This window comes from Hyperoodon ampullatus (assembly GCF_949752795.1).
Source record: "Hyperoodon ampullatus genome assembly, chromosome: 3".
Taxonomy (NCBI): domain Eukaryota; kingdom Metazoa; phylum Chordata; class Mammalia; order Artiodactyla; family Ziphiidae; genus Hyperoodon; species Hyperoodon ampullatus.
In genome coordinates this window covers 18,364,630-18,379,646 of record NC_136916.1, presented here as the reverse complement: position 1 = coordinate 18,379,646, position 15,017 = coordinate 18,364,630, and the positions used below count along the sequence as shown (strand labels likewise).

General features: G+C 35.9%; 1 protein-coding gene across 2 annotated transcripts in view; it reads left to right on the top strand.

Moving 5' to 3' along the window:
• Window positions 1–15,017, top strand: part of CUL2 (cullin 2) — a gene marked incomplete at its 5' end in the record, with an annotated part of 64,847 nt that overhangs the window by 42,512 nt on the left and 7,318 nt on the right. For both annotated transcript variants that reach the window (XM_079700207.1, XM_079700206.1), the window contains 8 exons: window positions 1,305–1,429; window positions 3,348–3,455; window positions 4,180–4,239; window positions 5,153–5,281; window positions 5,383–5,469; window positions 6,467–6,619; window positions 6,903–6,980; window positions 12,310–12,376. In XM_079700207.1, coding sequence (XP_079556333.1) covers window positions 1,305–1,429; window positions 3,348–3,455; window positions 4,180–4,239; window positions 5,153–5,281; window positions 5,383–5,469; window positions 6,467–6,619; window positions 6,903–6,980; window positions 12,310–12,376 — 807 coding nt within the window. The remainder of the gene's footprint in view (window positions 1–1,304; window positions 1,430–3,347; window positions 3,456–4,179; window positions 4,240–5,152; window positions 5,282–5,382; window positions 5,470–6,466; window positions 6,620–6,902; window positions 6,981–12,309; window positions 12,377–15,017) is intronic.

Genomic DNA, 15,017 nt, shown 5'->3' with positions numbered 1-15,017 from the left:
TAACAGGAACTTGTTATACGTTGGACCTAGAGTATAAATCAATGCAACCACCTTGAAACACTGCCAGTGAGTGACTGCTAATGCTGAGCAAACACATCTCTTACGGTCCAGCTGTTGCTTTCGTAGGTGTTTCCCCCCCAACCCAAAATACGTGCACACATGCACAAAAAGACATGCACAAGCATGCTCACAGCAACATTGTTTGTAATAGCTCCAAACTGGAAACAGCTCAGATGTCCAGTAACAGCAGAATGAATTAAAGTACCGCATATTCACACAATGAAATATTATAGGAGAGTGAAAAGGAACACATTGTAGCTGCTGTATACAGCACAGGTGAGCCTTATGAACATGTTGAACCAAAGAAACCAAACATGAAAGAATTGTATGATTTCATTTGTATAAATGGTTCAAAACAGACAAACCGAACCTGTGGTCTGGTTTAGTTTAGTAAGTAACTAATCTGTCACGACAGTGATTACTGTTGCAGAAGAACAGGAGGGGTAGTGATTGGGAAGAGGTATGAAGGGGACTTCTGAGTGGAGGTCATGTCTCTTTCTCACTGTGGGTGGTGATAACTTTGGGAGGGGGCTTCACTCATGATAATTCATTGAGATATACACTTAAGATTTGTACATTTTTCTGTATGTGTGTTACACTTCAGTAAAAAGTTTAAAATAAAAACCACTACACTGAGATATCATTTTCCACCTCTCAGTGCAAAGATCAAAACATTTGTTGGCAAGGGAGCTCCTGGCCACTGGGAGCTCTGTCTAGAAGGTCCTTCTACAAGACTAAGCTTTTCATGGCAGTCCCACTTCTAGGGATTTATACTGCAGATATTCTTGCCCATATGCAGGATTATTCATTGTAACATTGTAATATCAAGAGATTGGAAACAACCAAATTCCCATCAATTGTTAAGTAATTGTAATGTAGCCATACAATGGAGTGCTAAGCAGTTGTAAAATATGAGGAAATGCTTTGTGTACTGATGTAAAAAGATCTCTAAGTTAAAATGTTGTTTATAGTGCATGAAATACACTACACTATTTGTATAAAAAGGGGCAGAGGGAAGAAGAGCGTATTTGCTTGAATGCGTAGGAAACAGCTTTGAGAAGATACTAAACAACCACAACATTGTTTTCCCAGGGGAAGAGGCTGGGGTGATTGGGAGAAAGGTGTGGGGATCCGGCTCTGCATACTCTTCTGTAATTCTGCATTTGGAACCATATATTACCTATTATATTGGAAACTTTTTAAACTATTTGGAAATTTAATAATAAATTTCTTTTTCCCCTCAGACATGGCAAATATGTATGTCTTACTCCGTGCTGTGTCCACTGGTTTACCTCATATGATTCAGGAGCTGCAAAATCATATCCATGATGAGGGCCTTAGAGCAACCAGTAATCTTACTCAGGAAAATGTGAGTTACATAAGGAACTGGAAAATTTTTCTCTTAATCAGATTATCATGGAGTTTTTCTTTTGACTTTACTGTTTAAAAGCATGAAAGAAAAGTCCTACCATGCCAATAAATGAAACGTCTTTATTAAAATGTTCAAACCTAGAAGTTGTTGGACACATTTTGGAATTATCAGTTATTAGAAAATCAATGAATAAGATAAACTTCCTACACACTGTCGTGTTCATTTAGCAATTGTTAATTAATTTCTCACAGAAAAGTATGTTTGCTGTTTCTTTTTTTTTAATTAATAATTAATTTTTGGCTGCGTTGGGTCTTCGTTGCTGCACGCTGGCTTTCTCTAGTTGCGGTGAGCGGGGGCTACTCTTCGTTGCGGTGCACGGGCTTCTCGTTGCGGTGGCTTCTCTTGTCACAGAGCACGGGCTCTAGGCGTGCGGGCTTCAGTAGTTGCAGCGCATGGGCTCAGTAGTTGTGGCTCGCGGGCTCCAGAGCGCAGGCTCAGTAGTTGTGGCTCACGGGCTTAGTTGCTCCACGGCATGTGGGATCTTCCTGGACCAGGGCTTGAACCCATGTCCCCCTGCATTAGCAGGCAGATTCTTAACCACTGCGCCGCCATGGAAGTCCCTGTTTGCTGTTTCTAAATAGTCTTGTTTCTGTGTAACTGGCATTAATGTTTAGTTAGTTGTAGTGGTAATGGTATTAATCAGTGATAATATAGACAACTTACAATTTGATTTCCTTTTACATGCCCTGGATTTGATAGCCCGGGAAGCAAATTTGGATTAAAACTATCTTCCCTAAATATATGCTTACTACCCAAAATACCCAGCAGTGACCTTCATATCCTTACTCCCCATCTTAGGAGTTCCCTGCCATTTAAATTACTGTTTACAATAAGGTGTCTCCTATCAAAGTGTGCTCCTATTGTCAAATTTTGTTGGACCACCTTCTTTGTTTTTACTAGTGATGGTTGACAAATAAGATAGACATGACATCGCATGTCACTTCTCTTTCCTATGTAGAGCTGTTTGCTCCTCCTGTAATGCAGTGATCTGTGTATAGACCGCATTGTTCAGGAGCATTTATTAAATGCTGATCTCCTTAGTTGTAGATTTATTTGTCTTTGGCAGATAATTCTTAGATGTTATGTCCTGCCACAGTAATGCATAAACTTTCCCATTTTTTGTAAAACTATTAATTTATATTGCTTAGATCTAATAGCCTGTATTATTTATTAGGTTTCTTAGTTTATATTAGTTTTATAGATTCAGGGTGTGGAATGAAATTGGGCATAGAGGCATAGAGTTTGGTGTCAAGGCCTGGGAGATGCAAATACAAGAGAATGCGCTTGTAGGAGACTCACATAGTTTTAGCTGACTTAGAAGTCTTAGGTCTAACTTCATAGTTATCTCCATTAAGAATGAAAACTCACTTTTGCACTACTAGGTATTTCTTCTCTCTGAGATGTGGGGAACTGTACTGCCCAACTCTAGGGGTCTCAGTTTTCACAGATAATGGCTTTTTAACTTCTCCTCTCTCTCTCAGCCTCCAGTGCCTTTGAAGGCCGTTTTTATTTACATAATCCTCTATGAAAAGGATAGGCCTGGTAGTTCTGAGATTGTATCTTGTTACACTTAAGATACAGAATTCCAGCACCAGAGAGAAGTGTTTTTTCCATGGGTTCTTCTGGCAGAGGAACTACAGTCCTGCATTTCCAGTGTTGAATGACAGCTAATTTCAACATCAAAGTTTTGGATTTTTAAGACCATCTTAGCTAAAAACATTTTTTGAGGGTGTGTGTCGTGTGTAACATTATTTGCTTAGGGAAAACTTTACTCTTAAACGACTCTTCACTAAGCCAGATTATACCCTTGAACTTCTTAAAATGTGGTTTTGTACTTCGTATTTCATATTTTTAGATGCCAACACTATTTGTGGAGTCAGTTCTGGAAGTACATGGTAAATTTGTTCAGCTTATCAACACTGTTTTGAATGGTGATCAGCACTTTATGAGTGCATTGGATAAGGTAACTTTTTAATACCTATATGCTTATCTATATATAATTTTCTTCATTTAATCATTATTCTTTAAGGTAGTTTCAGAATTAGGGCTTCTAATTGTGAGATTTCTAATCTGGAGATGGAGATTCACCTTAACCAACCAATTTCATAGTGAAAGTCAAAATAGAAGTGTGTTACATAACTTTTAAGTGAGTAGTTGAATGATTGAATTGAATGCTTGAATTATATGGGAATTGAATTTCCCATGATTTTGCTATAAAAGGAGACTTGTTAATACACTAGTATGTTCTGAAAAATACATGTATAATTTTAATATTCTTTAGTGCTCATTTTTCCTTTGAATATAATACTTGGGCTATAATGAATAATATTTGAAAGAAAAGTATTATATTTTACAAATTTAAAATTTAAATTTGCCTACATGGTTGTTGTAAGATTTTTTAAAATATAGCCTTATTTTATGTGTGTTCAAATATCATTAATGAGTTATGAAGAGTATCTTTCAGTAGGAACAGGATTATATATAATCATTATATAATTACCATGAGGGACACAGCGAGAGGAGTTTACCCTGTGTTAGATATGACAACAGTATTAACAAACTACCCCCAAAATGCCATGTTTTATGTGGGGTAGTAATTTTTGGATGTACAGATTATAGCATATATAGAGCCAGCTGTGTTTTTGCCCTATTAATGGTGGCTAATTCCTGGTTTGTCTTCTCTGTAGGCCCTTACATCAGTTGTAAATTACAGAGAACCCAAGTCTGTTTGCAAAGCACCTGAATTGGTAAGTTTGATGGTTGCATAAATGTAAACATATGAAAAGTCAGCATTAGAAAATGCAAACTGAGTGAATGTCAAATTAATTTGTTTTTGTAGCATTTTTTTTAAAAGTAGTTGAAATTACTTATTAAAAATAAAAACATCAATACTGTATATCATTTGGCTTTTATTTAAGGAATGCAGTAGGTCATCTCTGTAGCCTTTTCTTAAGAAATAATTGAAGGAGAAAATATTCCATTTTACAATGTTTGGGTTTGAAAGTATGACTGTTTTAAAATAATTTGCATTACTTTACATGGAGGTTTTATTTTATCTGAGATCTAAAGGGAATTTGATGAAAAATGTTTGATAACCTTTAAAGGAAACTTGCTTACAAGGTTGTTGTGAGATTTTTAAAAAGTACTCATGTAATGTCAGAAATGACAGAACTGCTCAAAACTCACCTAGGTGTTCCATCAAAACTTAATTACTGGGCTTCCCTGGTGGCACAGTGGTTGAGAGTCCACCTGCCAATGCAGGGGACACGGGTTCATGCCCCGGTCCGGGAAGATCCCACATGCCGCGGAGCAGCTGGGCCCATGAGCCATGGCTGCTGAGCGTCCAGAGCTTGTGCTCCGCAACGGGAGAGGCCACAACAGTGAGAGGCCCGCGTACCGCAAAAAAACAAAAAACAAAAAAAAAAAACTTAATTACTTATATCATTGCTGTATTGATCACTCAGGGTTGATTAGATTTTTTACTGTTTATAGTTTTTGAAAAATTTCCCTGATGACATATTTCAAGTTCTTTAGTGCGTGTCCATGATTATTAAAATAAGCTTGTGGATGGCAAAGACCGTGATCTTATTTTGTGTTGTCGCCACTGTGCCTCCTTTGAGAAGGGCCCTCTGTAAGCGTTACTGTCAATTTCTATTTGAGCTCGCTAAGTACTGTGACAACTTGCTGAAGAAATCAGCCAAGGGGATGACAGAGAATGAAGTAGAGGACAAGCTCACGAGCTTTATTACTGTCTTCAAATATATCGACGATAAGGATGTTTTTCAAAAGGTAAGTTGTGAATCGAGAGGTTTTATGTGTCAGCTTTGATTTATGTTTGAACTTTAAATCATCAGAAAGGAAGTAATCTTTTAAAATATTTTTTAATGTAGTTCTACGCAAGAATGCTGGCGAAACGTTTAATTCATGGGTTATCCATGTCTATGGATTCTGAAGAAGCCATGATCAATAAATTAAAGGTACTGTAGGCCTTTGATATGATAATGTCCTAGAAATTATTCCACTAGCACACAAAGATGTTCATTGTAGCAATATGAGTAATAACAGGAAATAATTCATCAACAGTTGACTGGTTAAATGTGAAGTGGTGTAGTCTCATGGTGGGATATGCAAATGCTGTGTTAAAGGGCAAAGTCTCCCTATATGTTGATATAGAATCATCCACAAGATAAAGTGTTAACTTTACAAAAAACTTGTATTACGTATAAATGAACACGCCTAAAATATTCCTTTAAGTACAAGTTTTGTGGAGTGCATTTGAATTTCAGTTCACTTTTATGTCATTTTAGCTTACACACTGATGAGATAAGCAGTTGCTAATTTTTTTTATCCTGAGTTATTCAGTAGTTGATAATTTTCCTGTATGGTATACATTGAATATGTGGTCCTTTTTAAATATACCAAAAATAACTTTCCCTTTAATTTTTAGAGGTAATGTTAACAAAGCTTTTTATATCCCAAGATTAGAGATCCAAATTTTCTGACCTGGTGATGACAGAGTTTTGAATAATTTCGAAGAAATAGATTTCTTCATTACTCAGTTAATGGTGTTAAAAATCTGCCTCAGTACCCTCCTTTTTAACAAATATTCCCAGTTATCTTTCATGTGTATTTGATACTATCTGTAAACCTTATAAGGTATCTTACATTCAGTAATGGAGCATTTTGTAGTGTTGAAATGATATACAGATTTATAGAAAAGTTCTTGTCTTAAAGGGAAATTTGTTGTTTCATAAATATTTGTTTTCATTCACTTATTTAATCTGCATTTTAAAAAGAAGGAATTTTTGAAAGGTTTTGAATAGCTGCTTTGGGTCATGAATAATACAGGCCTTTGGTGTAAGTGTACAAGCAGGACCTTTGACCATAGACCTAGCAGTAGCAAAACATTCTTAATAATCAGTATGGTTTATTTTTGTTTTTAAGTCATATGTTTTTTAAAACTTTCTTTTACAGCAAGCCTGTGGTTATGAATTTACCAGCAAGCTACATCGGATGTACACAGATATGAGTGTCAGTGCAGATCTCAACAATAAGTTCAACAATTTTATCAAAAATCAAGACACAGTAATAGATTTGGGAATTAGTTTTCAAATATATGTTCTACAGGTATGAATATGTGTTTCATTGTGAGCATTTACTAATCATTTCAAATACTCTGATACAAACGATTAATAGATTGATGCCTGATTACCTTTCTTTCAATCAGAATATTATAGCTTCTAAAGTTATATGTTATATTGATCTGGAATGAACCGTGCCTTGATAGTAATGCTGGTGGGTTTTATCAACATTTTGAGGAAGGAGAAAAAGGTGCTTTAGTTGCTTAAATCATTTTATAAACATTTACTTTCAAGTGAGATGTTTAACTATTTGACTTTTCTCCTTCTAGGCTGGTGCATGGCCTCTTACTCAGGCTCCTTCATCTACATTTGCGATTCCCCAGGAATTGGAAAAAAGTGTACAGATGGCAAGTTGGCAGAAAATATATTGGAAGACCTAAGGAATTTTAATAATTATCTTCACGTTATATCACTTTAAATATTTCTCCGAAGTCTTGAGGGCTCACGTGATATAAAAATATGGGCTTCCCTGGTGGCACAGTGGTTGAGAGTCCACCTGCCGATGCAGGGGACACGGGTTCGTGCCCTGGTCTGGGAAAATCCCACATGCCGTGGAGCGGCTAGGCCCGTGAGCCATGGCCACTGAGCCTGCGCATCCGGAGCCTGTGCTCCGCAACAGGAGAGGCCACAACAGTGAGAGGCCTGCGTACTGCAAAAAAAAAAAAAAAAAAAAAATTCACAGGGCTTCCCTGGTGGCTCAGTGGTTGAGAGTCTGCCTGCCGATGCAGGGGACACGGGTTCGTGCCCCGGTCTGGGAAGATCCCACATGCCGCTGAGCGGCTGGTCCTGTGAGCCATGGCCGCTGAGCCTGAGCGTCCGGAGCCTGTGCTCCGCAACGGGAGAGGCCACAACAGAGAGAGGCCCGTGTACTGCAAAAAAAAAAAAAAAAAAAAAAAAATATATATATATATATATATATATATATATATATATATATTCACAAACTATTGTTATTCTGCCTTGTAGGAAGACTGTAAATTATTGTAGTTTCTAATATTAAAACTAAAATGCTAAGGGTGTCAGTTCTTTGTCAAAGCATGTCTCTTATTCTTAGTAAACCTGTTATCTGTCTTAAGTAGTTCTAAATTACAAAGATTTTGATATTATAAGAAAGTTTAGAATCCAGTACTTAAAACAGTCATTTTCTAATTTTTCTTTTGAATATTGAGCCATCTTTATAATTCATTTATCCCTTATAATAGTTATTTTTATTCTGGGCTGTAATTTAGGTAAATATATGTAGAATGTGAAATATTCTAGAAAAAATAGATTGAAGCTGGAAAATTCAAGTAAAAATGGCTTTAAAGTGTGACTGAATAGAAACCATAGACTTCTTACCCAGAGCTTTTAAAGAGACTGTGGAGACTACATCTTTAACAGCTGTTGAGATGTAACTTGTACCATACGGCTTTGTCATGTAGTCCTGTAGTCATTGTATCAGGCTGCCGTAACAAAATACCACAGCCTGGACGGCTTATGAATGACAGAGATTGATTTCTTATGGTTCTGGAGGCTGGAAGTCTGAGGCCAGGGTGCCAGCACGGTGGGATGAGGGCCTAAGGTGACAGACTTCTTGCTGTGTCCTCACATGGTGGAAGGGGCTAGGGATCTCTGTGGGGTCTCTTTTATAAGAGCACTAATGCCATAGATGAGGGCTCTATCCTCATGATCTAAGCACCTCCCAAAGGCCCCACCTTCTAAAACCATCACATTGGGCGTCAGGATTTCAACATGAATTTGGGGAGACACAAACATTCAGGCCACAGCACTCTACAGTTCACGCAAAGTGTACACTTTCATTGGTTTTCAGTATATTCACAGAGCTTTGCAACCACCAGCACCATTTTAGAACTTTTTAATTACACTAAAAGAAACCCCCTGCGTATCAGTAGTCACTCCTCACCTTCCCCAACTCCCGCCCCTCTCCCTAGCCCTAGGCAATCTGCTTTCTTTCTCTAGATTTGCCTGTTCTGGACATCTCATGTAGAGCTATGTCACACGTGGTCTTCTGTGACTGCCTTCATTCACTTTGCAGAAGAATGTCAAGGTCCATCCATGTTTGAGTCTGTGCCAGTAGTCCATTCCTTTTTATTGCCAAATAATATTCCATTGTATGGAGACACCACATTTTATTTATCCATTCATCAGCTGTTGGACGTTTGGGCTGTTTTGACTTTTGGGTGTGTACGTAATGCTGCTATGAACATTCGTGTACAAGTTTTTGAGTGGATGAACATGTTTTCATTTCTCTTGAAGCTGACCCTTTTTGATTCTCTAACTCACCAAAGGAGGCTTATCTTTTAATAGTCTTTTACTTGGGCAGTAACTTGAGGTTGTGAACCAGTGAGTTATGCATATGTTTATGAAGTTTAAAATGAAAATGGTATTTCATTACACTATTTACTAGAGATGTTCACAGTGTGTAGTTTGAATCATTACATTATGTATGCATGTTATTTTTGCTTCTTTCAAAATAAGGATTTTAAATCAAGTAACACAGTGTAAGCTCCGGAATCATAACTCCTGATTTTAAATGTCTGCTCTTCCGTTTACTGTGCTCTGTGACTTTAGGCAAATAACTTCCGAATTTTTTGTTAACTGATAATACTACTACTCAGAGTGTTAATATGAAGATGAAATATGTAAAGCGCTTAGTCTGGTGTATAAGAAGTACTCAATAAATGCTGAAAGTAGAAGTAATAGTTAATAGTGATCGTAGTGGTAATAGCAGAGTAGCCAGGTAGATTTCAAGATACCATGCATAAGGTGGACTTTCCGAATAGGAATCTAATTTAGGACTTTCTGCGTCTTTGAAAAGGCATGATAGTGCAAACCATCTTAGAAACTTCATGAAGAAGAGCATTTGTTTGGATGGGCAGAATATGATCCCAGGGCAGGGGATGGGGTAACCAGGTGTAAAGCACTTTGATGTGTTTGTGACTAGGCAAGAGAAAGAAAACTGACCCCTCACCTTTGACAGTCTTAAACCTTATTTCTTCTTCTGCTTTTCCAATCGAAATTAAGGGACAGGATGGGGGCTGGCAGAACTAAAATCTCCTTTAAGTTTGTTATTATTCTCTTTCTCCTTGAAATAATTATTTTCCAGTAATTATTGGAGTACTGGAATCAACCCCTTAAACTTTATTTATTAACATATGACCTTCCCCAGGTTCCAGTGTCCTCATTTACAAACAGGAAGTGGGTTTCTTTCTGACTATAAATTATGATTCCAAGCATATCATTCCCTCAGTTTGGACTTTCTCTAATTACCAGTAGAGGGAGTTTGTCCTTACACTTCTCCTGATAAATCCAAGTTTTCAGTCACATAAGAATGAAAATCCATCTGTGTATTTAATAGTGTACATTTTTTCACATGTAAATTAATTCCTTTTGCTTTAATGGTCATCAGTATATTTTCCCATCTTTCCCTTAAATATAGCTGTTTATCAGAAATCACATCCATTTTACATGTATCTTAAAACTATGGAAATTAAGCTTTAATTGAAAGCAATTTTTTTTGGAGACTTCCCTGGCGGTCCAGTGGTTGAGACTTTGCCTTCCAGTCGGGGCAGGTGGGGACGCGGGTCGATCCCTGGGTGGGGAGCTAGGATCCCACATGCCTCGGGGCAAAAAAAACAGAACATAAAACAGAAGCGGTAGTGTAACAAATTCAGTAAAGACTTTAAAAATGGTCCACGTCAGAAAATCTTAAAAAAAAAAAAGTAATTTATTTTGCATATTAGACCAGTATATCTTAAATCTACCTTTGTACCTGGTCCACAAACCTGAATAATAACTAAAGAAATATAAGGTCATGTATATTAGTGCAGCTCTCTGTTTGAAATGAATACGCTCATCAAATATGAAACGTTCATTTTTAAGGCCCCTTGAGTTTCAATTAATGCCTCAAATGGTATTTGAAAGATGCTCTCTGTTAGCCTGACTATTATAACTATTAAGCCTGACTTTAAAATGAGCAGTTTAGTCAAGGTATATTTATTACTAATAAACTTTGATAACACAGTTATTTAATAATATCATTAAGCAAGATGTTACAACTTTTGTATTTTAATACCAGATGAATTGATACTACTCTCATTTGGAACTGAATCTTTTTGTTCTTGACTAGCTATGGATATGAGAATCTTTATAATCAGATTTCAAATTTAAGGATAAAGGAATGCTTTCTTTGGCATATTGATATCATCATCAATAAAACTTTAATGATAGTACTAGTTGCTAGGGCTATAAAGAGGTAAAGCATGTGCTTTCAGAGCTTGGAATATACATCCTAAAGCTAGTTTTGCACTTACATAATTTATAAAGAGCATTTTAAAGTTTGGTTTTCTCAGTTTCAAAATGTTTTATTTTGCTTTTATCCATAAATTCCTTGTAAATGTTTCATAATTACAAATTGTATAGTAGTAATTGAATTTTATTGACACCCAGGGAGATTATTAGTCAGAGCATACCTCTGGGATCCCTTTATGACATACTTTGATTTTTTCTTTGTCTAGATTAGGACCAGGCAGAAAATCATAAGTATTCCAGGTGCCAGTTATTTCCTATTTATCATGCCAAGGGGCTGGTGAATTTGCTCATAGAGGAGAATGCTGCACCATTGGAGGGAAAAGATGTTCAAGTTTCAGCTTCCCAGGACTATCTTGGAATAAATTGCTAAAAGAATTCACTAATTCTCCTGGCTGGCAGCTGTGAACTTTTGTTGTAAGGAGTGGGCATAGTGCAGCTTACAGGTCAAATGTTGCTGATTGCTTTATTTAAACTTCATTTTGAAAGTACAGAAAGTAAAGTACTTTCTGTACTTTCAAAATGTAAAGTTTGAAGTACAGATAAAAGCTTTAGGTATATTACATATGGCTCGTTATGCTAAAAGTATGTCCTGAATTCTGAATTGTGATATGATGAATATATTTATTTTTCAGTTTTATATGGAAGTTGAGTTTTTGCCTTTTTTACATTTCAGTATCATTTTCTCGCTGTAGATTATGTACTAGCTCTTTAGAAGATATGAGCTCTATTTTTTGGACTGATGTCCTACATTCAATCTGAGGGAGGAATTTTTAAAATTTTAAAGCTATGTTAATAGAATGTTAAATTTAATTTTTCACAATAATGTCCACAAAAGATACAAAGACAGGCCTCTGAAGCTTTGCTTGTATTAGTGTTTGACTGTATGTGGAAGTTAAATCGTGGATGTCACTTTTGGAGTGACCACTGATATTATTCAACCCGTCCGTTCAGCAAGGGTATATGTTAGCAAATAGGAGACTAGAAATGAAGGTTTGATTTATATTTTCATGTTGAAATGTATATGGTAGTGGTTTTGGTCAGGGATTTTATTTATAAAGTCCAAATTGATATCATTCGAAATGATAATTTCTGAATTTATACAAAAAGTTAAATTTGCAGGGCTGTGGTTTGGTGGAAAGAACCACAGACAGGGTTTTAAGTGAAAAGAGCTGGCCTGATATTTATATGATCTTTGTCAGGAACTTGCATAGATGTGTTTTCTCATCTGTAAAACGAGTAAATATACCAGATGGGCTCTAATGTCTTCTCTAACATGAATTTTTTTACTTTTTTAGTGTAGTGATAGCCAAGTAAGTTAGGTTGTAGTAGCTGAAAATAATTTGATTCCTTTTTTCTTTTTTACAGTTTGAATTATTTTACAGCCAGCATTTCAGTGGAAGGAAACTTACATGGTTACATTATCTTTGTACAGGTAAAATGCATTTAATTATATCTAGTTTAATGAAATTTACCTGATATGATTATGTTAAAAATTTGGAAAGCGATTTCATAGGCCCTAATTACAGTTGTTGTTTTTTTCCTGATTTTAGTTTTTAACGTTTTCTTCTTCATCTACCTTTCTGGTTACCATTAAAGCAACTAATAATGAAGTTCAAGTGAAGCACTTTTTTTTTTTTAATTTGTATTCCTTTTATTATGAGTAAAGTTGAGCACGTTTTTATATGGTTAAAGCAAGTGCAGCATTTTTAATAGTGTTTTATAATTATGCTACTTATAAGGAGTTTCTGAATTTTATAATGGTTTCCTACATTTCTGTAACAAACCACTTTTTATAGATATTAGGAATTTTATTTAGAAACCCAGACTTGATAAAACATATCTTAAAAACCTCTTCTCTCTAGATATGGCAGATATCCTCAAAAATTTCATTAACTATTATAGCATCACAAGGAGACCTAACCATTTGATTTTTATTTGTGGTACTGTAGTGAACGGCAGTAGTAAACGCTTTTTCCAGAATGTCCCAGTTAACTTCCAGTACTTTCCAGTTTTAGAAAAGTTTAATCAAAATCTAATCATTTCCTTAGCTTCCTCCTGGAACAGTGGGGTCTACTAATTGGAAAGTAGGATTAATACTTTGAGTGATTGGAGCCTGTATTCAGTTTCTCTAAGCTGCCTGAAGATGTTAGCCAAAGCAAACACTCAGAATTTCTCTACTTTTCCTAAAGCTATGCTTTGAAAAGCACTTTGAATCAACTTTCTCTTTGTATAAGAGGGAAAGGATGGCCATGTATGTTAATGTCTCTTAGAAATGGTACAAGAAAATCTGATTAGTTGCCATACCTTTATTTAGGAAATTCACTCACCTAAGAGAAATTTCATCTAAGTAGTTTCTCGTAAGTACCATTTATTTGACTACTTTGTATTTGGAATATGATGTCTCATTGTGTTAGTAATACATATTAGTACATAATAATTAGTACATAGTAATACATATCTTTACAAGTTTATCTTTATTGAACAAATTGGGCATTTTAATTTTTTCAGTAGTTTGTGAAATAAAGAGATGTTCATTGATATTCTTAGTAAGTGGTCGCTTAGTAGTTGGCCTTTAATTTTACATCTATTGTGAATTTTTTATATTCTCATTTAGTAAATATAATTGATTTTAAGGAAAAAAACATTGCTGGACCAGTGTTTTAATGTACTTGGATTAAGTTTACTTTTACTTCCCCTATATCTATCTTGGGGAGTTTAAACTCCTTTGCATTACCTCAGCAATAATCAGTCTGTCTCCTAAAGTAGTTTTAATGAGGGATTTACTATTTTGGTGTTTGGCAACTAGTTATATATTCAGATTAAGATATTATTGGTGAGAATACTTCTTCAGTGGTCCTGTGTACTTGTGTTGCATTACATCAGAAGGCACATGGTGTCAGACTGTCCCACTGTGAGAGACAGTAAAGTGGTCACTTGGTTGAGGTGATGTTTCCATTGTGAGGAGACTGTTTCCCCTTTTCAATTAGCAGGTGATCTGAGGGGTGACACTTAGGTCCCAAATGAATACCATCTTCCAGGAACAACTGTATCTGATGGTTGTAACATCCACTGGTGATCATTGCTTCCTGGTTGCAGATCAGTGATACTCTGTCATGCACTCAGCATTTAGTAGCTGACACTCTTCTGTAAAAAAAAACTTTCCCTTAGAGACTAGGTTGCTGATAGGTAGTAGAGAAGTAACTTGGATTAAAGTCTTGTGAGAGTTCTGCCTACTTCTTATTTCTGGTAATTGTTAATTACCACTTCAATTATGGTTGTCTGATTTTTCAAGTATGTATGTATTAGAATGTTTTATTCTAGTTTGGAGTTTCTTAAAGTTTGTCAACCTATTCTGAAGGTTAAATGACCTCTCTGTCATTTTCCTTTTCTGTTTACACAGCAGTAATTAAGTGAATCATCCAGATTTGGGATTTCCTTCCTTGCCCCACATGTTCCTCCACCCTTTCCCCAGTACTTCCAGCCATGAGCTGGGTAGTAAGAGAACGGTGCTGAAAAAAAGTAGAAAGAGGTCCATGTACCCCGACACCGATAATTTATTGAAAAATAGCAAGCAAAAGTCATAAAACAAAACTGACAAGTTTTCCTGTTTTTAAGGGTTGCAGAGTGGATTTGATGTCAGTAAATGATACTTAGACCCCTTACTTGCATTGTCTCCTAATGCTCTTTGGGATCTTGTGGCAGAAGACTCATTCTGTTTCCAGACCCATGGTAGTACATTGCAACATCTGTGACAGCTAGGTGATGGTCCTAGCTTAATCATATAGGTGCTTGAGGCATTGTTTTATACTTGTTTCTGGGATATGATTAAGCAGTCATTGCACAAATGGTGTAATGCAGTTTACATGATTTTTTTTTTTTTTTTTTTTTTGCCTCTCACCGCGTTTCCTAAACTTTAATGTTGAGATGAGGCTCTTAAAGTGCTCTTTATACTAATTGTTAGTAGGACAGTCCTAATGACTGTAGTCTACTTAAACTCTACATGAATTGGATATTCCAATTAATTAAACTTCCTTTCATGAAAATTCAGAGATTAGGAATTTTTTCTCTAGGTG